This window comes from Oryctolagus cuniculus, chromosome 7 (assembly GCF_051225735.1).
Source record: "Oryctolagus cuniculus isolate XC-2025 breed Fujian yellow rabbit chromosome 7, ASM5122573v1, whole genome shotgun sequence".
NCBI lineage: Eukaryota > Metazoa > Chordata > Mammalia > Lagomorpha > Leporidae > Oryctolagus > Oryctolagus cuniculus.
In genome coordinates this window covers 140667292-140693507 of record NC_142873.1, presented here as the reverse complement: position 1 = coordinate 140693507, position 26216 = coordinate 140667292, and the positions used below count along the sequence as shown (strand labels likewise).

General features: G+C 47.9%; 2 protein-coding genes across 18 annotated transcripts in view; one reads left to right on the top strand and one right to left on the bottom strand.

Moving 5' to 3' along the window:
- Window positions 1–3065: 3065 nt before the first annotated feature.
- TSLIG1 (tRNA splicing ligase complex subunit 1) lies at window positions 3066–21361 on the bottom strand. 16 transcript variants are annotated; one of them, XM_089301070.1, is made up of 9 exons: window positions 20147–20260; window positions 19787–19919; window positions 14362–14386; window positions 14001–14122; window positions 13707–13789; window positions 12921–12973; window positions 9187–9223; window positions 8991–9017; window positions 3066–3895 (listed from the first exon to the last, which is right to left on the bottom strand). In XM_089301070.1, exons 2-8 carry the CDS (start codon window positions 19821–19823, stop codon window positions 9000–9002), a joined length of 375 nt encoding a protein of 124 aa, XP_089157196.1. In that variant the 5' UTR covers window positions 19824–19919; window positions 20147–20260; the 3' UTR covers window positions 3066–3895; window positions 8991–8999. The 16 variants fall into 16 exon arrangements, with proteins under 16 accessions (XP_089157196.1, XP_089157193.1, XP_089157200.1 ...); XM_089301067.1 differs by lacking the exons at window positions 8991–9017; window positions 19787–19919; window positions 20147–20260 and adding exons at window positions 20340–20473; window positions 21321–21361; XM_089301074.1 differs by lacking the exon at window positions 19787–19919 and having other exon boundaries at window positions 20059–20260.
- Window positions 20898–26216, top strand: part of RBBP4 (RB binding protein 4, chromatin remodeling factor) — a 23623-nt gene continuing 18304 nt past the window's right edge. Inside the window, exons 1-2 of one of the 2 annotated variants that reach the window (XM_051832088.3) lie at window positions 20898–21043; window positions 21543–21687. In XM_051832088.3, coding sequence (XP_051688048.1) covers window positions 21028–21043; window positions 21543–21687 — 161 coding nt within the window. In that variant the 5' untranslated portion in view covers window positions 20898–21027. Of the gene's footprint in view, window positions 21044–21539; window positions 21688–26216 lie in introns of both variants that reach the window. The other variant, XM_051832087.3, reaches the window with a different exon arrangement.

Below are 26216 nucleotides of genomic sequence, written 5' to 3'. Positions count from 1 at the left end.
TCCAGCAGGTTAAGCAGCTGCCTATAATGTTGGCATCCCATTTTGGAGTGCTGGTTTGAGTCCCAGCTGCACTGCTTTGGATCCAGCTCCCTGCTAATGCACCTGGGAAAGCAGTGGGTGATGGTCCAAATTCGTGGGCTTCTGCCACCCATGTAGGAGACCTGGATGAAGTACCAAGGTACTGACTTCACCCAGGACCAGGTTTGGCCATTGTGGCCATTTGTGGAGTGAACCAGCAGGTGGAAAATTTCTTTCTTAGTCTCTCCCTTCCTGTCCTAATAAATGAGTAAATAAATAAATCTTTTTAAAAAAAGGTTAAGAAGGATTACCCTATGGAGATTGCTATATATTAATCTGAAGAGCTGTTTTTCAAACCATAAGCCCTTGGCCTACTCTTCATTAAACCTACTTTTCTGTTAAATGCCCAAAGGAAAATTAATACTCAGAGAAAGCACTTAAACAGTAATAGCTAATCTCTTCCTTTCAGTTCAAGTTCAGCAAACTGAATGATGTTTGACACCACCCAGTGGCCGTCATTTCTCCTCCACCTTGCGGCGCCGGCACACCGGGTTCTAGTCCCAGTCGGGGCGCCGGATTCTGTCCCGGTTGCCCCCCCCCTCCCTTCCAGGCCAGCTCTCAGCTATGGCCCGGGAGTGCAGTGGAGGATGGCCCAAGTCCTTGGGCCCTGCACCCCATGGGAGACCGGGAGAAGCACCTGGCTCCTGCCTTCGGATCAGCGCAGTGCGCCGGCCACAGCGCGCCGGCCGTTGGAGGGTGAACCAACTGCAAAAGGAAGACCTTTCTCTCTCTCTCTCACTGTCCACTCTGCCTGTCAAAAAAAAAGAATGACTTTGCACTCATGATCCTGAGATACGAATGCATTTACTGGGGCCACGGTTGTGGCATCTACAACTCTGGCATCCAAGGAGCGCCAGTTTGAGTACACCTGCTCCACTTTCCATCCAGCTCCCTGCTAATATGTCTAGGAAAGCAACAGAAGATGGCCCAAGCACATGGGCCCTTGCCACCCATGTGGCAGACCCAGATGGAGTTCCAGGCTCCCAGCTTCAGTCTGGCCAAGTCCTGATTGGTGTAGCCATTTGGGGAATGAACTAGCAGATAGCCCTCCCCACCTCCCTCACTGTAGCTCTTTCAAATAAATAAATAAATAAATCTTAATAAAACAAAACCACAGGCCGGAGCTCTGGCATAGTAGGTTAATCACCCACCTGTGGCGCCAGCATCCCATATGAGTGCCAATTGCAGACCCCGCTGTTCCACTTATGATCCAGATCTCTGCTGATGGCCTTGGAAAGCAGTGGAAGATGGCCCAAATGCTTGGGCCCCCGCACCCACTTGGGAAACCCAGAAGCAGCTCCGTGCTCCTGGCTCCTGTTTCCTAGCTTTGGATTGGCTCAGTTCAGGCCAATGCAGCCATCTGGGGAGTGAACGAGCGGATGGAAGCTCTCTCGCTCTCTCTCTCTGAATCTCCATCTCTCTGCTTCTCGAGTAAATAAATAAATCTTTATAAAATAATAAATCAGGGGCTGGCCCTGTGGTGTGGTGGCTAGAGCCACCACCTGCAGTGCTGGCATTCCATATGGGTGCCGGTTCTACTCCCGGCTGCCCCACTTCCTATCCAGCTCTCTGCTATGGCCTGGGAAAGCAGTAGAAAGATGGCCCAAGCCCTTGGGCCCCTGCACCTGCGTGGGAGAATCAGAAGAGTCTCCTGGCTCCTGGCTTTGGATCAGCACAGCTCCAGCTGTTGCAGCCAATTGGAGAGTGAACCAGTAGATGGAAGACCTCTCTCTCTCTCTGCCTCTCCTTCTCTCTCTGTAACTCTTTCAGGTAAAATAAATAAATCTTTTAAAAAATAATAATAATAAATCAAAGTCTTCTACTTTTAAAACTTCAAACCATTTTAATGTTGTTTTCCTTGTCTCATGTTTCCTTCAAGACAAATAGCTTTGGGGCGGGAGTTGTGGCACAACAGGTTAAGCCACCACTTGGGACACCCTCATCCCATGTCCGAGTGCTGGTCAGAGCCCTGACTATTCCACCTCTGATCCAGCTCCCTACTCCTGCATCCTGGGAGGCAGCTGATGATAGCTCAAGTGCCTGGGCCACTGCCAGCCAGGTGGAGGACACAGGTGGAGCTCTGGGTCCCTGGCTTCGGCACTGCCCAGCCTCAGCTATTGAAGACGTTCGAGGAGAGAACCAATGGATGGAAATCTCTCTATGACTCTTTCAAGTAGATAAAACACACACACACACACACACACACAAATTGCTTAGGTAGCTGAACAACAAAAAGAACGTCTTTAAAAATCTGACCTGGTTCCTGACTTTGGCCTGGCCCAGCCTCGGGCCATTGCAGACACTTGGGGAGTGAACTAGCAGATGAAACTCTCTCTCCCTCTCCCTCTCCCTCTCTCTCTCTCTCTAACTCTGCGTTTCAAATAAATATCTTTTTAAAAAATCAAAAATTTTCTCCTTTTCTCTAACTGAATACATAGACTGACTTTAAAAGTTACAGGTTAGAGGAAGAGTCCATTTGTAAGACATAGTATCAAATTTTTCTTATGAGAATATACGAGTGTTACTTAGTGCTTAAAAAAATGGAAGGTGGGGCCAGCGCTGTGGCGCAGCGGGTTAACGCCCTGCCCTGAAGTGCCTGCATCCCATATGGGTGCCGGTTCGAGATCCACTACTCCACTTCTGATCCAGCTCTCTGCTATGGTATGGGATAGCAGTAGAAGATGGCACAAGTCCTTGAGCCCCTGCACCCACGTGGGAGACCCGGAAGAAGGTCCTGGCTCCTGGCTTTGGATCAGCACAACTCCGGCTGCTGCGGCCAATTGGGGAGTGAACCAGCGGATGGAAGACCTCTTTCTCTCTCTCTCTCTCTCTGCCTTTCCTTCTCTCTTAGTGTAACTCTGACTTTCAAGTAAATAAATAAATCTTAAAAAAAAAAAAAAAAATGGAGAGAGAGAGAAAATCAGGGCTCCTTCTAGACAGGTCTTGTAATTATTTCATCTAAGAAAACCAACTACAATAAAAGGTGGTTCTGTCCCACAGCAATCTAATCACAATCTTTAATGTACACAAACATATAAAGCACGTCGTGTGGCAGCCGTGTGCAGGGCAGTAAGCTGCTGCTTGCGAAGTCTGCGTTCCACATCAAGAGTACCGGCTGGAGTACTGGCTCCTCTGCTTCTGATCCAGCTCCCTGCTAATGTGCCTGGGACGCAGGTGATGGCTCAAGTACTTGAATTCCTGCCACCCATGTGGGTAACTCTGATGGAGTTCCTGGCTACTGCCTTCAGCCTGGGTTAGCCCTGGCTGTTGTGAACATTTGGAGAGTAAACCAGAGATGGACGATCTCTCTCAGTTTCTGTTACTCTGCCTTTTAAATAAGTGTATGTGTGTATATATATATATATATTTTTTTTTTGACCAATTCAGAAGAAAAGCAAAATTCTAGTATTTTCTCAAATTATTTTTTCCAAACTGGATCCATTCTTAGGCAGCTGCTTCCATCAGTGAGGGAGGCTGACACCCGCTGGAAGGACAGAATCAACAATGAGGACGTGACCACCGGCAGGAGCTGAAGAATTCTTTACAGTTTCAGGGTTTACAAGAACACATCACTGCTGTGCTCTGATTTCCCATTTTTGAAAGTTACTTTGAGTAAAAACTTCTTTAAGTTTCCATGTATCAAAGATAATACACAACTTAAATCACAGTATCTTCTCAAAAGGAAGAGAAAAAAATAGTTCTTCAAAGGAGTCTTCCTTTTTTGTGTGTCTTAAATGTCAATGATCACAAAAACTTCTGGCTTCTCTTCATTATAAACCTGCATTGCTGAGTATGTTATGGCTTTGACTTCGGTTCCCTAAAGTTGGGGAAGAGAAAAAACAAATAGGAAACAAGAACACTGAAATTAGAATCATTAACTCTAGCAACAATTGGCAGAGTCAAAATTTTTAATACAATCTTGAAAAACTAAAACCCCCCATGAAACAATTAGTTATCAGATCAGCATAGTATTTCATACTGATGTAATAAAATGACAGAACACTGAACTGGAGTTAGGAGATAGGACTGGGAAAGCTGTCTGACCTCTCTGGCACCAGTTCTTTCCTGTGTAAAATGGGTTGAATCAGGGTGGGCACTGTGGCATACAGGGTTAAGCCACTACCTGTGGCACTGGCATCCCATATGGGCGCTGGTTTGAGTCCCGCTACTCTACTTCCAATCCAGCTCCCTGCTAATGCACCTGGGAAAGCAGCAGAAAATGGCCCAAGTGCTTGGGCTCCTGTACCTACGTGGGAGACCCAGAAGAAGCTCCTGGCTCCTGGCTGTGGACTGGCCCAACTCTGGCCATTGTGGACATTTGAGGAGTGAACCAGCGGATGGAAGATTCTCTCCCTCTCCCTCTCCCTCCCTTCCTCACTTTCTCTTTCCCTTTGAAATAAATTAATTAATTAAAAAAAAAAATCAAATCAAACAACACAAGCTTTGCCAGTGTTTGGCTCAGGACTCCTTCTCAAGCCCAAACCTCCTCCTAATTTTGTGACCGAGGCCCCAGGAAGTCAGTCGATGCTTCTCAGCTGCCAGCAGTCTTGGATTCTGCTCTTGGGATTCTGCTTTTCCAGGACTAGCTGGAGAGTAAGGTATCATTTCTCAGGCCAAAAGCTCTCCACGTACTTCTGATACATGACACTCCCCCACCCTGCCCCAGTTTAGAACCATGGATTAGATGTTCCCTTAGGTTTCATGAGCTCTAAAAAGATTCTTCAATAATGCTACACCACAAAACATATCAGACATTTGCTAGCGCTACAGCACAAAAGAAATTCCAAGAGTTCCAGGCCTCTTCCCCTCTGCAATAATCAATCAGCATAGTCTATGTTAAAATCAGCTTTCTGCCTGTGGCAGCACACACAGTGCTAACCGCTATCACCTTATACAGATAACCACAAATTTCAAATAGGCATTCAGCACTGATCAGTAATCCTACATTTGCCATTAAATTCACTTCCTAATCTCTGAGATAGTTATTTATCTTCTCCTGTGGCATCATCCCTTTCTCATTCCCTCCAGTCAACTGTGCTTCCTAGAGAAAATAAGAACAATCAGTACGAACTGACTCTTCCCACCACCTGACTGCCCATCCTACTGTATCTGTACTCACAGTAGCCTTCCCCGGGGTTACAGTGAATGACCTATCTCTGTTCCTCCAAGAAGCCCAACTTTCCCAGTTGAGCACTCGATCCCATACCCCTCTTGCTCTGAAATTATCCTCTCTCCAGCATATCAGTTTCTGCCTCTTCCTAGATCATTTCCACTTAGTATAACACCATCTCCTAACCAAGAAGAAACACAACCTTCTCCTTTCCTGGCGCAGCTCCTGCCAGCCAATACTCTTCTACCCCGTTCCAGTCTCCTGCAGTCTCTTCCAGAAAAGTATGCACACGCTGCCTCTGCTTGCCTACTGCCTCTCACGCCTGACCTCTGCGCGCCTCGGCAGCATGGGACTGCCGGACATCCCTCTTCTGCTCCCTCCTTTGCTTTGTGGCTCCTTCTCTCCCAAGCCGAGTGCCCCGTGGCTCAGCTGTCTCCACTGCTCTCTTTTAGTACACTTACTCCTTGGCAATCTCGTCTAATCCTATCACTATAAATATTTATTCAGTGATGACTCCCAAATTTATATTTTCAGAAACATCTGAACAAGCCACCCTGTAGCCAAAAGCCTATTATCTAACATCTCCGTTTAGATGTGTAATAGACTTCTCAAACTAATGTGCTGAACCAGGTATTTGGCACAGCTGTTAAGATACTACTTGAGAGCCGGTGCTGTGGCATAGTGGGTAAAGTCACCAATTGCAGTGCCAGCATCCCACATGGGTGTTGGTTTGAGTCCCGATCCGGCTCTCTGCTGTGGCCTGGGAAAGCAGTAGAAGATGGCCCAAGTCCTTGGGCCCCTGCACCTGTGTGGGAGACCTGGAAGAAGCTCCTGGCTTCAGACTGGCTCAGCCTCAGCCATTGCAGCCATTTGGGGAGTGAACCAGTGGATGGAAGACCTTTCTCTCTCTCTGCCTCTGCCTCTCTGTAATTCTGTCTTTCAAATAAATAAATAAATAAATCTAAAAAAAAAAAAAAAAAAGATACTACTTGGGATGCCTGCATCCCATATTAGAGCACCTGCATTCAAGTCCTGACTCCACTCTTAATTTGTTTCCTGCTAATATGTACTGCAGGAGGCAGCAAGTAATGGCTCAAGCACCTGGGTTCCTGCTGCCCACGTGGGAGACTCAGATTTAGTTCCTGGCTCTCGGCCTCAGCCTGGCACAGCCTTTGCTGTTGTGGGCATTTGGGAAGGAACCAGTGCATGGGAGATCTCTGTGCGTCTCTCTACCTTTCAAGTAAATAGATAAAAATTTAAACATTAAAAAACACCTTAAAAACATAACATGTTCAAAGGCCCGCTTTTCCCTTAGTCTTAACTACTAAGCAATGGGACCAGCACTCCCTCAGTTGCTCAGACCAGTAAGAATAGTGTCTACCTTCAAAATAAATTTTTTTTTTGGATTTATTTTTTATTTTTTGACAGGCAGAGTGGACAGTGAGAGAGAGAGACAGAGAGAAAGGTCTTCCTTTTGCCATTGGTTCACCCTCCAATGGCCGCCGCGGCCGGCGCACCGCGCTGATCCGATGGCAGGAGCCAGGTGCTTCTCCTGGTCTCCCATGGGGTGCAGGGCCCAAGTACTTGGGTCACCCTCCACTGCACTCCCTGGCCACAGCAGAGAGCTGGCCTGGAAGAGGGGCAACCGGGACAGAATCCGGCACCCCAACCGGGACTAGAATCCGGTGTGCTGGCACTGCAAGGTCAAAATAAATATTAATCTAACCACTTATCATCTCTGCACTGAAACCCTCATCCACGTTATCATCTTTCATGTAGATGCTTGTAAAGGCTTCCTAAATGGCTTCTGTGATGCCAGTTTCACCCCCTTTATGGTCTATTCTTGGTCACTTTAATGCTCAAATCAGATCATACAACTCCCATGATTATAATCTTCCCATGGCTCCCCATTACACTAAGAGTAAGATCCACAGAGCCATGCTGTGGCCTAGTAGGCTAAGCCTCTGTCTGCGGCACCAGCATCCCATATGGGTGCCAGTTCATGTCCTGGATGTTCTTCTCTGATCCAGCATTCTGCTACTGCCTGGAAAAGCAGTAGAAGATGGCTCAAGTCCTTGGGCCCCTGCACCCATGTGGGAGACCTGGAAGAAGCTCCTGGCTCTTGGCTTCTGAATGGCCCAGCTCTAGCCGTTGAGGCCATTTGGGTAGTGTACCAGCGGATGAAAGGCCTTTCTCTGTCTCTCTATTTATCTCTCAAATAAAAGAATAAAATCTTGGCGCCAGCACTGTGGTGCAGCGGGTTAATGCCCTGGCCTGAAGCGCTGGCATCCCATATGGGCGCTGGTTTAAGACCCAGCTGCTCCACTTCCTATCCAGCTCTCTGCTATGGCCTGAGAAAGCAGTAGAAGATGGCCCAAGTCATTGGGCTCCTGCACCTGTGTGGGAGACCCAGAAGAAGCTCCTGGCTTCAGATTGGCACAGCTCTGGCCATTGCAGCCAATTGGGGAGTGAACCAGTGGATGGAAGACCTCTCTCTCTCTCTGCCTCTCCTTTCTCTGTGCAACTCTGACTTTCAAATAAATAAATAAATTTCAAAAAAAAGTTTAAAAACAAAAAATAAAATCTTAGAAAAAAAAAAACTGAGATCCGCATGCCCTGCTCTGTATCAGCACCACCTCATCTCCAAGGCTTCTGTCTCTCTCTCAGCACCAGCAGCACTGTCCTTGCTGTTTCCTGGGACATGGATCATCTATCTCCCTTCCTGACCTACACATCTCTTTCTTCTGCCTGGAAGAATTCCTTCCTTGTCTCTACTCATTTTCTACTTCCTGGCCTCTGCTAAAATGTAACCTCCTCAGACCACCTTTCTGATCACCCTTTCCTCTCTTCCAACCACCCGCCCTTACCCCAATGGGACTATTTACCAACTGAAGTTACATTGTTCAGTTGTTTCCATGTTTTCAGGCTCGCTTCCATCATTAGATTTGAAGCCCAGTGAGGGTAGAGACCTTGCTTGTCCTGTTACCTCTCTACCTAAAGGGTCTAAAATAATGTCTGGCATATTACAGGCAAAATTTCATTTACATAAAAATACATTTATATAGGCCAGATTTGTGACTGAGGAGATTAAGCCACTGCTTTCAACACGAGCATCTCACATCAGAGTGCTGCCTTGAATCTTGGCTGCTTCACTTAAAATCGTGCTTGGGAAGGCAGTGGAAAATGGCCCAAGTGCTTGGAGCCTTGCCACTCATGTGGGAGACCTAGATAGATTTCCAGGCTCTTGGCTTCAGCCTGGCCCAGCCCCAGCCATTGCAGCCATGTGGTGAATGAGCCAGTAGGTAGATGATTTCTCTCTCTCCCCTTCACTCTCTGTTACTCTGCCTTCAAGTAAATAAATATTTTAAAAAATGTTTTAATTTCCAAGGTAGCACATTCCATCCTTATCATGACATTAGGAAGCCTTTATCTTTATTTTTTTAAATATTTATTTATTTATTTGAAAGTCAGAGTTACACAGAGAGAGGAGAGGCAGAGAGAGAGAGGTATTCCATCCACTGGTTCACTCCCCAGTTGACTGCAACAGCCAGAGCTGTATCGATCCGGAGCCAGGAGCCAGGAGCTTCTTCCAGGTCTCCCACATGGGTGCAGGGGCCCAAGGACTTGGGCCATCTTCTACTGCTTTCCCAGACCATAGCAGAGAGCTGGATGGGAAGTAGAGCGGCTGGGACTCGAACTGGCACCCATATGGGATGCTGGCACTGCAGACTGCAGCTTTATCTGCTACACCACAGTGCTGGCTCGCAGGAGACTTTATCTTTATACACCAAAATAAGCTTACCTTTTAATTCTATTTTCCATGAACTTTCTGGAAAAAAGTACCCAATATTTTAGCATAACATACCCAGATAGCTCAGAGAAGTGTAAGAGAAGTTTATTGCATGCACAGCAATTATTAGAGTTAGTTGGAAGTTTACTATCACATTTATGGACTTTATAGTATGGAATGTTTTTAATGACTGGATTTTAAAATATACCTGAGGGTGCTTGGACAATGAAAATTCTTCTCCCCACCTTAAGAAGGAAAATTAAAACATGATTAAGATTTCCAAGATTTAATATTTTAAAATAAAAATAAATATTTTAAAATAAAAAATATATATATACATTATTTTTTTTTTTGACAGGCAGAGTGGACAGTGAGAGAGAGAGAGAGAGAGAGAAAGGTCTTCCTTTTTCTGTTGGTTCACCCCCCAGTGGCCACTGCGGCCGGCGCACTGCGCTGATCCGAAGGCAGGAGCCAGGTGCTTCTCCTGGTCTCCCGTGGGGTGCAGGGCCCAAGCACCTGGGCCATCCTCCACTGCACTCCTGGGCCACAGCAGAAAGCTGGCCTGGAAGAGGGGCAACCAGGACAGAATCTGGCGCCCTGACTGGGACTAGAACCCGGTGTGCCGGCGCCGCAGGTGGAGGATTAGCCTATTGAACCACGGCGCCGGCCAAAATATATATATATTTTAAAATAAAAGTAAATGGTCTCATGAATATGCGTAAGATACTAGAAAGCACAAGAGGTATGAGGGGTAGGGGTTGTAAACAAACTTCACTTTGCTTTTCCAGCAGATACAGGTCTGGGGGACATGTGTGCAATGGCCATTGGTGGCTCTCAGGATTGACAATTGCTCTAAAGTGCCCCAATACAGTGTGCGTATGGTAGATTCTCAATAAACATTGTTTAATTTGTATTATTTTATAATACGGTACCACATTTAAAAGTTTCACTAAACTTATGGCTATAGAATTAACTAAATAATATCTCCCACTGGAAAAAGCAAGTCTGAGAATAATCAATTGTGCAATATGGTCTAAACTTGGTTCGCATTCTTCTGACTTTTCCTAAAACATCCATGATCTGTTTTTTATTTATTTATTTATTTATTTTTTATTTTTTGACAGGCAGAGTGGACAGTGAGAGAGAGAGAGACAGAAAGGTCTTCCTTTTGCCATTGGTTCATCCTCCAATGGCCGCCGCGGCCAGCGCGCTGCGGCTGGCACACCGCGCTGATCCGAAGGCAGGAGCCAGGTGCTACTCCTGGTCTCCCATGGGGTGCAGGGCCCAAGGACTTGGGCCATCCTCCACTGCACTCCCGGGCCACAGCAGAGAGCTGGCCTGGAAGAGGGGCAACCGGTACAGAATCCGGCGCCCCGACCGGGACTAGATCCCGGTGTGCCGGCGCCGCAGGTGGAGGATTAGCCTAGTGAGCTGCAGCGCCGGCCCGTGATCTGTTTTGAAAGCCCTAGCAAGGTGCTCTCTTAGAACTTGGGATAAGTGTCCTCTCTAACTTTGACATTAACGTGGCTGAAGATCACAATGCGTTATAGTAGAAGGGGCAAACTTTTAAAATTCTGTTCAACTACGTATTAGCTAAGTACCTTTGCAAAAGCCTTTCTCCTTACCCACAAAGAAAAAAGAGGGGGAGATAATAAAAGACTTCACTTGACAAAAAAACTGGGGCCGGCGCCGTGGCTCACTTGGTTGGTCCTCTGTCGGCAGCGCCAGCATCCCATATGGGCGCCGGGTTCTAGTCCCGGTTGCTCCTCTTCCAGTCCAGCTCTCTGCTGTGGCCTGGGAAGGCAGTGGAGGATGGCCCAAGTGCTTGGGCCCTGCACCCACAAGGGAGACCGGGAGGAGGCGCCTGGTTCCTGGCTTCAGATCAGGGGGGTGGAGCAACGGAGGGAAGACCTTTCTCTCTGTCTCTCTCTGTCTCACTAACTCTGCCTGTGAAAGAAAGAAAGAAAGAAAGGAAGAAAGGAAGAAAGGAAGGAAGGAAGGAAGGAAGGAAGAAACTAAGAAAATTCAATATAAAGTAGAAAAGATAAGCTATAAAAATGACCTACAAGCTATAATTAGGCAACTAAGAAACCTGGGAAACAAGTCCAATCAAAGTGACCTAATCAAGTGTTTAAAACTGTATGGGGGCCGGCGCCGCGGCTCACTAGGCTAATCCTCCGCCTAGCGGCGCCGGCACACCGGGTTCTAGTCCCGGTCGGGGCGCCGGATTCTGTCCCGGTTGCCCCTCTTCCAGGCCAGCCCTCTGCTGTGGCCAGGGAGTGCAGTGGAGGATGGCCCAGGTGCTTGGGCCCTGCACCCCATGGGAGACCAGGAAAAGCACCTGGCTCCTGGCTCCTGCCACCGGATCGGCGCGGTGCGCCGGCCGCAGCGCGCCTGCCGCGGCGGCCATTGGAGGGTGAACCAACGGCAAAGGAAGACCTTTCTCTCTGTCTCTCTCTCTCACTGTCCACTCTGCCTGTCAAAAAAAAAAAAAAAAAAAAAAAAAAACTGTATGGGGCTGGCACTCGCACAGTAGGCTAAGCCTCTGCCTGCAGTGCTGGCATTTCAAATGGGTACCAGTTTGTGTCCCAGCTGTTTCACTTCAGATCCAGCTCCCTGCTAGTGGCATGGGAAAAGTGGAGGATGGCCCAAATGCTTGGACCCTAAACAGCTCTGGCCATCGCAACCATTTGGGGAGTAAACTGATGGTTGGAAGACCTTTCTCTCTATCTCTTCCTCTGTCTGTAACTTTGCCTCTCAAATAAACAAAATCTTAAAAACAAAAACAAGAGGCTGGCGTTGTGGCAGAGCAGGTTAATGCCCTGGCCTGAAGCGCCGGGCGTCCCATATGGGCACTGGTTCGAGACCTGGCTGCTCCACTTCCTATCCAGCTCTCTGCTATGGCCTGGGAAAGCAATTGAGGATGGCCTGAGTCCTTGGGCCCCTGCACCCATGTGGGAGACCTGGAAGAAGCTCCTGGCTCCTGGCTCTGCATCAGTGCAACTCTGGCCATTGCGGCCAATTGGGGAGTGAACCAACGGATGAAAGACCTCTCTCTCCTCTCCTCTCCTCTCCTCTTCTCTCTCTCTCTCTTTCAAATAAATAAATAAATCTTTTTAAAAAATCTTATCATTAAAAGAAACACTTTACAGATAAATTCAAAAAAACAAAACAAAAACAAACAAAAAAATTTTGGAAGGAAAAGAAAAGGAACTGATCTGAATGGGTCAAGAAGTAAAGATTTGGGGCCAGCGCTGTGGCATAGTGGGTAAAGCCATTGCCTGCAGTGCCAGCATCCCATATGGGCATCTTTTCGAGGCCTGGCTGCTTCACTTCTGATCCAGCTCTCTGCCATGGCCTGGGAAAGCAGTGGAGGATGGCCCAAGTGCTTGGGCCCCTGTATCCATGTGGGAGACCCGGAAGAAGGTCCTGGCTCCTGGTTTCAGATTGGCTTAGCTCCAGCTGTTGTGAACATTTGGGGAGTGAACCAGTGGATGAAGTTCTCTTTCTCTGCCTTTGCCTCTCTGTAACTATGCCTTCCAAATAAATAAATAAAATAAATCTTTAAAAAAAAAAAGTGAAGATTCATGGAAAGGATAAGATGGGCTTTAATCTGTGCCACTTATCTTGATATATATATATATATATATATATATATATATATATATGGTGTGTGTGTGTATGCGTGTGTTTCTCTCCCCTCTAAAACTCAACAAATTGGAAATCAGGCACAACAGCTGGATTGTGTTAGCTCCTGCAAAGAATATATGAGCCCTCACTCCTGAGTATCTCACAAAGCTCATTCTGCAAAGTCCTATTGAAAGTAAACAGTCCTTTGCCTTAACATTGCTCTGTGTCTTCTTGCCTGCCTACTGGCTTCAGTAAAGATACCACTTTAACATCTTTCATGACTTGCAACTTAAAAGAAATTTCAAAACTCACCCAATTGATCGTAATTTAAAATTTCTTTGATCAATATTAAGTACTTTCACTTCCTAAAAAGGAAAAACATATTTTAACTTAAAAATGTTCAAAATGGACTATTAAAACATGTCTAAGTTACTATCTTTTCTAAAAAACAATAGCATACAGCTTCTCTAAAACAAAGAAAAGTAAACTTTTAACTAAAATAGAACAATAAATATGTTTCACAGAAATTTTTTTTACATATTCAAAGTAGCAATTTTTTAAAAATGCAGTCTAAAAACAAGAGTCAAAAGATTCTCTATACATGACACATGTTAAGAGAGGAAAGACACAGGGCTTCATCCATCTATACAGTAGAGCTGATAAGGTAAAAATAGAAGAATTATGGAAACAGGGTGAGCCATGGGTGTCACCTAACAATGACAGAAATTGCTTAACGTAGGCTAACAAGACACAACAACTAAATTTCAAATGGAACAAAAGAAACAGTGATGGACATAAATATAGCTCACACTCAGGAGATGAAAGTGTGGAGGAAGTCAGTATAGGTGCATTCTGATCACAGAATCCTGATTAGTACCAAGTACATGATCAGAGACCTAAATAGAAAATGCACACACACAGGCAAACTCAGGCTTGCCAAGAAGTTGTCATGGTCATCATAATTTCTGCAAATCAGTATCATCTTACAGATCTGTCTGGATGTTTCATATCACATATTCTGTTTCAAGTCAGGTGTGCTATTTTAAAATATGAACAAAGAACCCATTTGTTCAGTAAAAATCAAAAACCTTAGCTTACCCGGGGTATGAAGAATTCATCAGCACTAAATTTATAAAGCCACTCATCCAAAAAGTGGAAGAGAAGAGACTGCAAGTCATCTCCTATACAGGATCAGAGAGAGCCATGATAATAGGATGGTTAGTAATTCTGCTCTCTAAAAACCTGTTTGAATTTTAAAGTTAAATAAATTTCAGAGGCTAGTTGAAAGAGGATTAACAGGCTCATTGTTGTTGTTCTAGTGAAAATATACTTGAATATGTAGAACAGCACACATTGGCATAACAATGGCTCCCTTGTGATTAAATTAGTTACCTTGAGTTTCCACTTCCACGGTTTGGAGGGGCTCCACAGTCCCCGTATCTGTCATATAACCAAACATGGCCATGGCACATTGCTCAAAGGCTTCCTCCAGGGTATCGCCCCATGCATGCAACCTAAAAACACACATCCATGCTAGGTGTAACACAGTCCATTGCAAGAGAGAAAACTCAACAGCAAGGTCAAAATAAAATCAGTGTGATAGATACAAAACTAAAGGCTTCAGTCAATTCAATGGTACTAGAACCCGGAGCTTTTAAACTATCATTTCACATTCAGAAGGAACCAAAATGAGAGAAGAAAATTAAAACAATAAGTGTTCCTATTCAAAAGAACAAATTCTGGCTATACTCACTGGACATCCGCTGTATGATCCAAATCTGAAGGAAAGAGGGAAAAACACTTTTAAGTTGCTAAACTTGACTCCAAATCACAACTCAAGCTCATCATTAAGAACATCATCCCTGAAGAACAAGAAAATATGGGGCTGCCTAGAGGTTTTGTTATCCATTTATTCAATAAAGTTAACTGCTTTCTTAAGGTTATTATTATTTTTTTCAAGCCAAGATTTATATTTAAATGAATGACAGTTTCTGGAAGGTAGCAAGGCCAAGGTCTTCTAGCTAATCTAAAAAATGTGTAACATTTTCTCAATAAACAAATAACATTTCCTGCTAACATTTACTTCTTCTTAAAAAAAAAAAACAAATTAATCTCTTTTCTGAATATCTACTGTGTGGATGACCAAATTCTAGGAACTGCATCATAATTAAATATGTACAATTCTGGATTTCTCTCTCTTACCTTTTCATAAATAGGTGGTCTAATCCTAGATAAAACTGTTTTAGGGGCCGGCATTGTAGTGCAGGTTAATTCTCCACCTGAGGCACCAGCATCCCTATAGGCAGAAGTTCTAGTCCTGGTGCCCCTCTTCCAATCTAGCTCTCTGCTATGGCCTGGGAAAGCAGTAGAAGATGGCCCAAGCCATTGGGCCCCCGTACCCGTGTAAGAGACCAGAAAGAAGTTCCTGGCTCCTGGCTTCAGATCAGCATAGCTTCAAGCGTTGCTGCCAACTGGAGAGTGAACCAGTTGATGGAGGACCTCCCTCTCTTTCTGCCTCCCCTTCTCTCTCTGTGTAACTCTGACTTTCAAATAAATAAATCTTTTTTAAAGAAATAAAAATCAATCAGTAATTAGTTTATTAACAAGCTGGTCACAGGTAATCAAAGGTACATATTAAAAAACAGACAGGCCGGCGCCTTGGCTCACTAGGCTAATCCTCCGCCTGCGGCGCCGGCACACCGGGTTCTAGTCCCGGTCGGGTTCTAGTCCCGGTCGGGGCGCCGGATTCTGTCCCGGTTGGCCCTCTTCCAGGCTAGCTCTCTGCTGTGGCCCGGGAGTGCAGTGGAGGATGGCCCAAGTCCTTGGGCCCTGTACCCATATGGGAGACCAGGAGAAGCACCTGGCTCCTGGCTTCGGATCAGCGCAGTGCGCCGGCCACAGCCACAGTGGCCATCGGAAGGTGAATCAACGGCAAAGGAAGACCTTTCTCTCTGTCTGTCTCTCTCTCATTGTCCACTCTGCCTGTCAAAAAATAAAAAAATAAATTTAAATTAAATAAAAAACAAACAAACAAACAAAAACTAAAGACTGTGACATGGGGCTGGAGCTGTGGCAAAGTAGGCTAACCATCTGCCTGCAGCGCTGGCATCCCCTGTGGGTGCTGGTTTGAGTCCTGACTATTTCATTTCCAATCAAGCTCCCTGCTGGTGGCCTGAGAAAACAGTAGAAAATGGTCCAAGTGCTTGGGCCCCTGCACCCGCATGGGAAACCCGGAAGAAGCTCCTGGCTCCTGGCTTCGGATGAATCCAGCTCCAGCCATTGCAGCCATTTAGGGAGTGAACTAGCAGATGGAAGACCTCTCTGTCCCTCTGTGTCTGTAACTCTGCCTTTCAAGTAAATAAATAAATCTTTAAAAAAAAAAAAAAAAAAAACTGTGACAAGGTATTAACCCCAGAGAAATGAAAGCATGTGTCCACAGAAATACATGAGAATCTTCACACCAATTTTATTTATAAAAATTAAAAAATTCAACGGCCATCAAAAAGAGAACAGATAAAACAAATGGAGGTATAACCATCTAATGAAATACTATTCAGCCAAAAAAAAAAGCATCAACTGTGGCTCCATGCATTAACATGAATCTCAAAACATTTTGTTGGGTGAAAACTACAAATTCTCAGCAAAAAGCAACTGTATCTAAATCCCTGTACTTGACTATACTCTAGCCATGGCTTCCTAGTGACATAAGTCCATGTTCTTGGGATGACGGCAGTCCCCTATGAAAATGCCTTCTTGGGGGCCAGGGCTAAGCCTCTGCCTGCGGCACCGGCATCCCATATAGGCGCAAGTTCATATCCTGGCTGCTCCACTTCTTTTTTTTTTTTTTTTTTTTTTTTTGACAGGCAGAGTGGACAGTGAGAGAGAGAGACAGAGAGAAAGGTCTTCCTTTGCCGTTGGTTCACCCTCCAATGGCCGCTGCGGCCAGCGCGCTGCAGCCGGCGCACCGCGCTGATCCGATGGCAGGAGCCAGGAGCCAGGAGCCAGGTGCTTTTCCTGGTCTCCCATGGGGTGCAGGGCCCAGGCACCTGGGCCATCCTCCACTGCACTTCCTGGCCACAGCAGAGAGCTGGCCTGGAAGAGGGGCAACCGGGACAGAATCCGGCGCCCCAACCGGGACTAGAACCCGGTGTGCCGGCGCCGCCAGGCGGAGGATTAGCCTAGTGAGCCGCGGCGCCGGCCACTGGCTGCTCCACTTCTAATCCAGCTCTCTGCTGTGGCAGGGGAAAGCAGTGGAGGATGGCCTGGGTGCATGAGCCCCTGCACTGGTGTGGGAGACCTGGAAGAGGCTCCTGGCTTCGGATCAGCTCAGCTCTGGCTATTGCAGCCATCTGGGGAGTGAACCAGTGGATGGAAGACCTTTCTATCTGTCTTTCCCTCTCTCATTCTGTAACTCTGCCTCTCAAATAAGTAAATAAAATTTTTAAAAATGCCTTCTTGAGAAAGCTCCACATGGCCAGAATTTACTGTTTGTTCTAGTCAACACCTGATACAGGCCCCTGACCTCCCTTTCTTAGAACTTGTATTGTGAATATATATCTCTTATAACTCAGAAGTATCTTTTTCAAGGACCCACGAAAAGGGGCCCTCTGTTTCCAGCTCTTAGTGGGAGGACAGAGTCCTAACTTAGATAACACTAGTTACAGACACAGCTGGCCTCTTTGCATTTACATGGACTGGCCCTTAGTACCTTTTTACTTCTCTTACTACTGAGTCCCTAATAATAAAGCTCCCTTTATTATCCCTATAAAATGCCCAATCATCTCTGCACAAATCAGAATGAAGCTTAGTTCTTTCCCCTATTGGTAGTAATTACTGAATTAAATCTCTTTCCGCCTCCTCAACCAATATCCAGTTGAGTTTACTGTAAATATGAGTGAAGAAGTCAGATTTAAAAGAACCTAGACTGGGGTGCAGCTGGTTAAGCCGCTGCTTGGGATGCCTGCATCCCATATCAGAGTGCCTGGGACTGAGTCCTGCCTCTGATTCTGGTCCAGCTTCCTGCTAATGCACCCTGGAAACAGATGATGGCTCAAGAACATGGGTCCCGCCACCCACATAGGAAACCTGGAGGAAGCTCTTGGCTCCTGCTATGGCCTGACCCAGCCCTGGCTGTTGTGGGCATTTGCAGAATGAACCAGAAGATGGAAGATCTCTCACTTTCTCTCTTCCCATCTTTCAAATCAATTCAAACCAAAAACCTTAAACAAAGAAAATCTATACTAGGTGATTCCATTTATATGGAGTTCTAACTAAAACATGTAAAATTAAGCTGTGGTGGAAAACACAACAGCGTTGAGCTTCACTGGTGGGGGATTTCCTGGAAAGTGCAAAACGGACCTGTCTAGGGAATGTTTATAGTCTGAAAATGTTTATAGTCTGGAAATACAGATGTATCTTCTACCAAAACTCACTGGACTTTATACCCTCAGATTGAGCACTTTATTCAGGTATGACATTTACATTTTTTTTTTTTTTTGACAGGCAGAGTGGACAGTGAGAGAGAGATAGAGAGAAAGGTCTTCCTTTACTGTTGGTTCACCCTCCAATGGCCGCTGCAGCGACCGGGACTAGAACCCGGTGTGCTGGCGCCACAAGGCGGAGGATTAGCCTATTGAGCCACGGGTGCCGGCCTGACATTTACATTAAAAAAATCAGTTTAGGGAGCTGGCGCTGTGGTGTAGAAGGTTAAGCCTCCACTTGTGGTGCCAGCATCCCATAATGGGCACCGATTCCAGTCCTGGGTGCTCCATTTCCAATCCAGCTCCTTGCTAGTGTGCCTGGGAAAGCAGCAGAAGACAGCCCAAGTGCTTGGGCCCCTGCACTCATTGGGAGATTTGAAAGAAGCTCCTGGCTCCTGGCTTTGGCCTGGCCCAGCCCCAGCTGTTGTGGCCATTTGGAGTGTGAACCAGCGGATGAAAAATTCCCTATCATTCTCCTTCTCTCTTTGTATTTCCACCTTTAAAATAAATAAGTAAATCTTAAAAAATAGTTTAAAAAGACAATGTCAGATTGCTATAGGACAGTGATTCTCAATTTTTGGTTTCAGGAGCCCTTTACTTTCTTTCTTTTTTTTTTTTTTTTTTTTTTTTTGACAGGCAGAGTGGACAGTGAGAGAGAGAGAGAGAGAAAGGTCTTCCTTTGCCGTTGGTTCACCCTCCAATGGCCAGCACGGCCGGCACACCGCACTGATCCGATGGCAGGAGCCAGGTACTTATCCTGGTCTCCCATGGGGTGCAGGGCCCAAGGACTTGGGCCATCCTCCACTGCACTCCCTGGCCACACCAGAGAGCTGGCCTGGAAGAGGGCCAACCGGGACAGAATCCGGCGCCCCGACTGGGACTAGAACCTGGTGTGCCGGTGCCGCAAGGCGGAGGATTAGCCTAGTGAGCCGCGGCGCCGGCTAACCCCCTTTAGTTTCTTAAAAAATTACTGAGATCCCCAAGAGCTTTTATTTATAGGGGTTACATCTGTCACTATCAATCATATTTGAAAACTTAACATAAAAAAAAAAAAACTTTGAAGACTTATTAGTTCATTTAAAGAGATTAAGCCCCAAGGCTGGCGCTGTGCAGCATGTAAAGCTGCCGCCTGCAATGCTAGCATTTCAAATGGGTGCCAGTTTGTGAGTGTCCCAGCTGACGGCTTGGGAAAAGCAGTGGAAGATGGTCCTCGTGTTTGGGCCCCTGCCACCCACATGGGAAACCCAGATGAAGCTCCTGGCTCTGGACTGGCCCAGCCCTGGCCATTGTGGCCATCTGGGGAGCAAACCAATAGATGGAAGATCTCACTGTCTCTTGTAGACCTCCCAGCGCCAGGGGCTCCATTTGGGTCTCCCACGTGGGAGGCGGGGACCTGCTTTCCCAGGCGCATTAGCAGGGAGCAGGATCAGAAGTGGAGCAACAGGGACTCCGGCACCCGAAGCCTGATGTCCAAGGGGCAGGCGGCGGCTTAACCAGCTGCACCCCCAACACGGCCAGTTTTCCTAATACAGAACTTAACAGTCTGCACTATACCTCCACACTCATTATTTATTCATCAAATGTAGGAATCGAGATGCAAATACGGTTATGGAATTTACTTAAAGTCACCAAAGCAATAAATGGCAAACATCAGGTCTTACTACCAACACGACCAAGGCGAAACACCAAGTCCCCTACTTAGCTTTCCGAGTCCTCTACCCTGGCTACACTGCATCCCAGTGTCAGGAGACAACCTGGGAGCGACGACCCCACAACGCTGGAAAACACGGTTACACTTGCACAATTCACCAAGATAAATGGGCTCGGGCACCTATGGAAAGAGTTCAAGAGACTGTAAACGCGGGAGCCCAGGTTTCCCGAATCAAACACATCTGGAGGCTTTTTTGCCCTCTCAGCATCCCCCGTGACAAGCAGAAAAGCCACACCACAGGGCGCCACGGGGTCCACACCTGAAGCACCCCTGGGGCAGAATACCAGGCGAGGCCGGAAGGCATGCCCGTGTACCGCTACCTGAAGAGCAGCGAGCCACCTACTCACACTCGTACTTCCGATTGACTGGAGGATACTTGGCCTTGATCGCCTTCTGCTCCTCAGTCAAATTGTAATCTCTAACATCTTCCTCGCCCTGCGCCATGACGGCCAGATTCGGACACTCTCCTTCCGCCCTACACCTGCAGACTTCGACTCCACGTTACGACTTCCGCCCTAGACCCCGCCCCTTGGCACGCACCCTTAAAGGGCCAGGACTCCAATCTCACAGTTCGACCTACGTTAGGCCCGAAAACTTCCATCTGGGGCCGTGCCGCTCGGATCTCGTATTTGAAAGGCTAAACTCCCATTTTCGGCGCTTCTCAGTAGTTCTTTCTAAAGACAAAGGAAACTAGTTGACGGAAAACTTTTATTAAGACACCTCTGGGTCTGGAGGGGTGAAGGCTTTTCTCTCCGCCTCGCCCCCAGAGTTGATAACCAGATGTGAAAGCATCCGAAATTTCTCGTCTCAGGGCTCTTCTCAATAGATTCATATGCTTAACAGCCTTAAAGAAAATGGCCGCCCCCGGGAGTGCGCGAGCTAAAACTCTCTCACGTGACTCGGGATGGGTACAGCCCCACCTACTCGGGTGCGCGCGCAACCGGTGGAAGTCGGTCCCCGGCGGTGGGGGGCAGGGGTGGAGAGCGCTCTTGGGCCCCGCGGGGAACGATTCCGCGCGTCTGGATAGGCTGCGATGGCCGTTTCCCCGCCCACCCCGCCGCTCGGCGCGCTCCGATTGGTTGCTGTTGGCGCGAAGGTGCGCGAGTCGGGCCTCACGCAGGGGCCGCAGGAAACAATAGAGGCCGCGCGCGCCGAACGAGCGCCCGCAGCCTCCCCGCCCCTCCCGCAGCGCTCGACCCCGGGATTCCCCCCGGCTCGTCCGCCCGCCATGGCCGACAAGGAAGGTGAGGTTGCTGGGGCCGCCTCAGGAGGGCGGGGGGTGCCGGGGCTGCGCCGTGGCCTCGGCTCGGCCAAAGAGTGAAGGCAGGCCCGACTTGGCTGAGCGCAGTCCCCGGCGACGGAGGCGCGAGGAGGGCGCTCCCCGCGGGGCGGCTAACGGCACGCCAGGTCCTCAGGAGCGATGCCCGCCGGCGCGCGGCGGAGCTGGCGGTGGGGGCCGGCCGGTTGTTTGTCCCTCCTCGCGCTCGGGCTCTGTGGCCGGCGTGCCGCGCCGCTGCCTACCCCTCCCCGGGCCTCCTGGCCGGTCCCGTAGACTCCGCGGCGCCCCGAACTGGAGCCTCGGGCCGGAGTGAGCTGGGGACTTCCGGCCCCGCGCGGGCGGAGAGGCGCGGCGGAGCCTCGGCCTGGGAGGTCGAGCCGAGTCGCCTCCATTTCAGTCAGGACGGGGGAGCGCGCCTGCCTCCACTCGCTAACTTAGTTTGCTTAAAAAAAAATCTTTAGCAGCCTTTGACGACGCGGTGGAAGAGCGTGTGATCAACGAGGAGTACAAAATATGGAAAAAGAACACCCCATTTCTGTACGACTTGGTGATGACCCACGCCCTGGAGTGGCCCAGCCTAACTGCACAGTGGCTTCCAGATGTAACCAGGTGACAAGAATCTCTTGCGCGCTGTTTTGATGGCTCTTCGGTGTAGAGTCTCCCGTTGCTTTTTTTCTGTTCTCGCTCCGGTCCGCCGGAGAGTGCACGTGATCCGAGGCTCTGGGGGACGTGTTTTCACTCCCCCCTCTGCCTCCCTTCGGAGGCCCAAAAGTAAGGCAACATGTAACATTGTGTAATTCTCCTGATAAGAGAAAACAGACCGGCGTTGTCTTGTTCTGATACTCGAGGAGTCGTGTTACAGCTGCAGTTGACCCAGTATTTAAAATCGTGTGAGATTTGTCAGCTTTCGGCAGCGTTATGATGAGTCTAGACCTTGTAGCAAGACATTTGGGATCTCATGTCACAGCTGATTACAAAGATGCCCGGCAGCTGCCTTCAGGGAGGCAAGTGGAAGCTGCTGAGAGGCAGTGGAGATAGTTGGGATGCGGGGGAAACACCTGGAAGGATAGTTTTCCTGTCAGGGAGAGGGCATGGCGAAAGCCTGTAGGTAGCTCTGATAGAGGAGATGAAATGTTGTCTAGTATTGCCGATGTGTCTGTTAGAATAATGGTTTTTCTGTTATAGAACATCTTTGCTTTTGATAATAACATTCTGACAGTGTTTTGTGTACTAAATAAAATCTTCAAAATAAATCTTTGCAAGTTAAAGTGTACTAAGCCTTTGACTATAGTGTAAAAAATGATGCTTCAAAAAATAAAATATAAAGTTAAAAGTATTTGCAGAATGTGGATTATTAGACTATGATTCGGCTCAGTGACAAGGAGGCCCCCTCCGCTGGTTCATTCCTTAAATGCCTCTAACAGCCAGGTCTGGGCTACGCTGAAGCCAGGAGCCAGGAACTCAATCCAGGTCTCCCACACAGGTGGCAGGAACCCACTCACCTGAGCCATCACCACTAGGAGCCATTGCCTCCTATGGTATGCACTTACAGAAAGCTGAGTCTCGAAACCAGGCATTCTGATATAGATGCCAGTATCCCAACCTGTGCCTTAACTGTTGTGCCAAATGCCAGCCCCTTTCTGTCTTTCTGTGTAAGATGGATGTTCTCGGCATTGTTTGTCAATTCTGTGTGAAGGGGTATTTCTCAACCTAACTTCTGAGCTCTTGATTTTTTTCCAGCTGCCTTTTAGTGTCGTCTTTGGAGTATTTTACTGGCTTCCCTAACTTGATATGTTCCAAACTGAATAATTCCTTCCACTGAGGTCCCACTTCAGTTTATCTTATTTTTGTCATAGTTGGCTTTGGTTGGACATTCTTAGGTTTTAGCTTTTATCCACTTGACAGGCAGTTGATTTATAAGCCGTAATGAATTCTACTTGCGCAGCATCTTCCCCAGGTAGACCAGGGATTCTCAAATTCTAATATGCATCATGATCAGCTGAAAATGGAAAACATTGTTGTGCCCCACACCAGAGTTTCTGATTCAGTAAGTCTGGGGTGGATCTAAGAATTTTTTTTTTTAATTGGCACAGAAAGAGACAAAGAGATCTTATCTGCTGAGATACTCAAATGCCTTCAGTAGTTGGGGCTGGGCCAGGCTAAATCCAGGTCTCCCACATCAGTGGCGTGGACTCCAGTACTTGAGCTGTCACCTGCTGCCTCCCAGGGTACACATTAGCAAAAAGCTATATTGGAAGTGAGGAGGGCACTCACACCCAGACACTCTGCTCCAGTATGGCATGCCAGCTGCCTAACTGGCCTATTAAAAGCTTTACCAAATGCCTGCCCCTGTATTTCTAACCAAAGTTCCCAGGTAATGCTGATGGTATTGGTCCTGGCACCACAGTAGAAGAACCTCTGCTTTGGGGGAGTGTGGTGCAGAAGGTTAAACTGCCAATTGGTGTCCAGTCCCATATCAGAGTTTGAGTTCAAGTCCTTGCTACTTGACATCCAATCCAGCTTCCTGCTAGTGTACTCTGGGAAGCAGAGTGAATCATGGCTCAAGAGGTTGGGCCTCTGCCACTCATATGGGAGACCTGGGTAGTTCGAGCTCCTGGCTTCAACCTGACCCAGACCTGGCTGAAGCCATTTGATTGTGAGCCAGCAGAGGGAAGGTGAGGGGGTCGTGGCAAGGTGGCAGGGGCCCATGTGCTTTGACCATCTTCCATTCTGCTGCTTTCCCAGGCATATTAGGAAGCCAGCTGGCGCCGTGGCTCAACAGGCTAATCCTCTGCCTAGTGGCGCCTGCATACCGGGTTCTAGTCCCGGTCGGGGCGCCGGATTCTGTCCCGGTTGCCCCTCTTCCAGGCCAGCTCTCTGCTATGGCCCGGGAAGGCAGTGGAGGATGGCCCAAGTGCTTGGGCCCTGCACCCCATGGGAGACCAGGAGAAGCACCTGGCTCCTGGCTTCGGATCAGCGCGGTGCGCCGGCTGTGGCGGCCATTGGAGGGTGAACCAACGGCAAAGGAAGACCTTTCTCTCTATCACTATCCACTCTGCCTGTCAAAAAAAAAAGGGGGGGGGGAAGCTGGATCAGAAGCAGAATAGCTGGGACACCAACTGGCACTCCAATATGGGAGCTGCACCACAGCATAGCCCCTTAAGTTAGAAAAAAGTGCTTGGAGGGGCTGGCACTGTGGCGTAGCAGGTTAAGCCTCTGCCTGGCGACTGGCATCCTATATGGTGCGGATTTGAGTCGTCTTGGCTGCTTCACTTCCAGTATAGCTCCCTGCTAATGTGCCTGGGTAAGCAGCAGATCGCCTTGGGCCCCTGTACCCATGTGGGAGACTTGGAAGAAGCTCCTGGTTCAGCCCTGGCCGTTGTGGCCATTTGGGGAGTGAACCGGTAGATGGAAGATTGGTTTCTGTATGTGTGTGTGTCTGCCTTTCAAATAAATAAATCTTTTTTTAAATACTTGGAAAATTTAACTTATGTGGTTCTTATACTCAGCTGTATGGAAGATGCATTAAAAGTAGAAAACAGGGGGGCCGGTGCTGTGGCACAATGGGTTAACGCCCTGGCCTGAAATGCCGGCATCCCATATGGGCACCGGTTCGAGACCCTGCTGCTCCTCTTCCGATCCGGCTCTCTGCTGTGGCCTGGGAAGGCAGTGCAGGATGGCCCAAGTCCTTGGGCCCCTGCGCCCACGTGGGAGACCTGGAGGAACCTCCTGGCTCCTGCCTTCGGATTGGTGCAGCTCTGGCCGTTGTGGCCAATTGGGGAGAAAACCATCAGATGGAAGACCTCTCTCTCTCTCTCTGTATCTCCTCTCTCTGTGTAACTCTGACTTTCAGATAAATAAATAAATCTTAAAACATTTAAAAAAAAAAAAAAGTAGAAAACAGGGGCAGGCATTTGGTCTAGCAGTTAAGACACCTGTATCTCACTTTGAAATTCTCTGGGTTCAATACCCAGTTCTGGCTCCAGCATCAGCTGGGAGAGAGGCAGCATTAATGGCTCAAGCGATTGGGTTCTTGCCACCCATGTGGGAGGCCTAGAATGAGTTTACAGCTCCCAGCCTCAGCACAGCTCCACCGTGAGCATTTGAGAAGTAAGCCAGTGGGTGGGAGTTCTGTGTGTGTGTGTCTCTGCCTCTAAAGGAGAATGGAAGCAGGCACAGGGCATAGCAGTTGAGATGCCACTTATCCCTTGTCAAAATGCCTGGGTTCAACTTCTGCTGTGATGTCAATTCCAACTTCTGCTCATGTGCTTCTTGAGATGTAGTATGTGATGGCTTAAGTAGTTGGGTCCCAGATACCCAGGTCAGAAACTTGAATTGAGTTCTTGGTTTCCCCAGTTTTGGCTTAGCTTAACACTGGTTGTTGTGGGTACTTGGGGAGTGAACCAGCAGATGGGAGATTGATACTGATATATCTTTCTCTGCCTCTGCCTCTCAAATTAGTTTCTGAAAATGTTAATTTTTTAAAAAATTTATTTGAAAGTTGTTAGAGTTACACATAGAAGGAGAGGCAGAGGGAGGGAGAGGTTTTTCATCTACTGGTTTACTCCCCAATTTGCTGCAACGGCTGGAGCTGTGCTCATTTGAAGCCGGGAGCTTTTTCCTGGTCTCCCACGCGGGTGCATGGGCCCATTGAGTTGGGCCATCTGCTGCTTTCTCAGGTCATAGCAGAGAGCTGGATCAGAAGAGGAGCAGCCAGGACTTGAACCGGCACCCATGTGGGATGCCAGCACTGCAGGTGGCAGCTTTACCTGCTACGCCACAGCACTGGCCCCAAGGGTTTTGGAAAATAGGGAGCAGTTTTTTAGCCTGGTAGTTGAGATACCCATGTTCCACACTGAAGTGCATGGGTTCAATTCCTGATTCCAGCTTCCTGCCAGTGTGTGCAGTGGTGACAGCGCAAATAATTGGGTTCCTGCCACGCACATGGGAGTTCTGGATTGAGTTCCCAGCTTTTAAATTCAGCCCTGCCCTAACAACCCCAGCTGTTGGAGGCGTTTGGAGAGTAAACCAGCAGATGGGAGTGTGTTCACTGACGCCCTCCCCCATCTCTCCCTCGTTTTTCCTCTGTCCCTGTGGCTCTCAAAAGAGGGAAAAAAAAAAGTGAAAAAGGTCAGAAA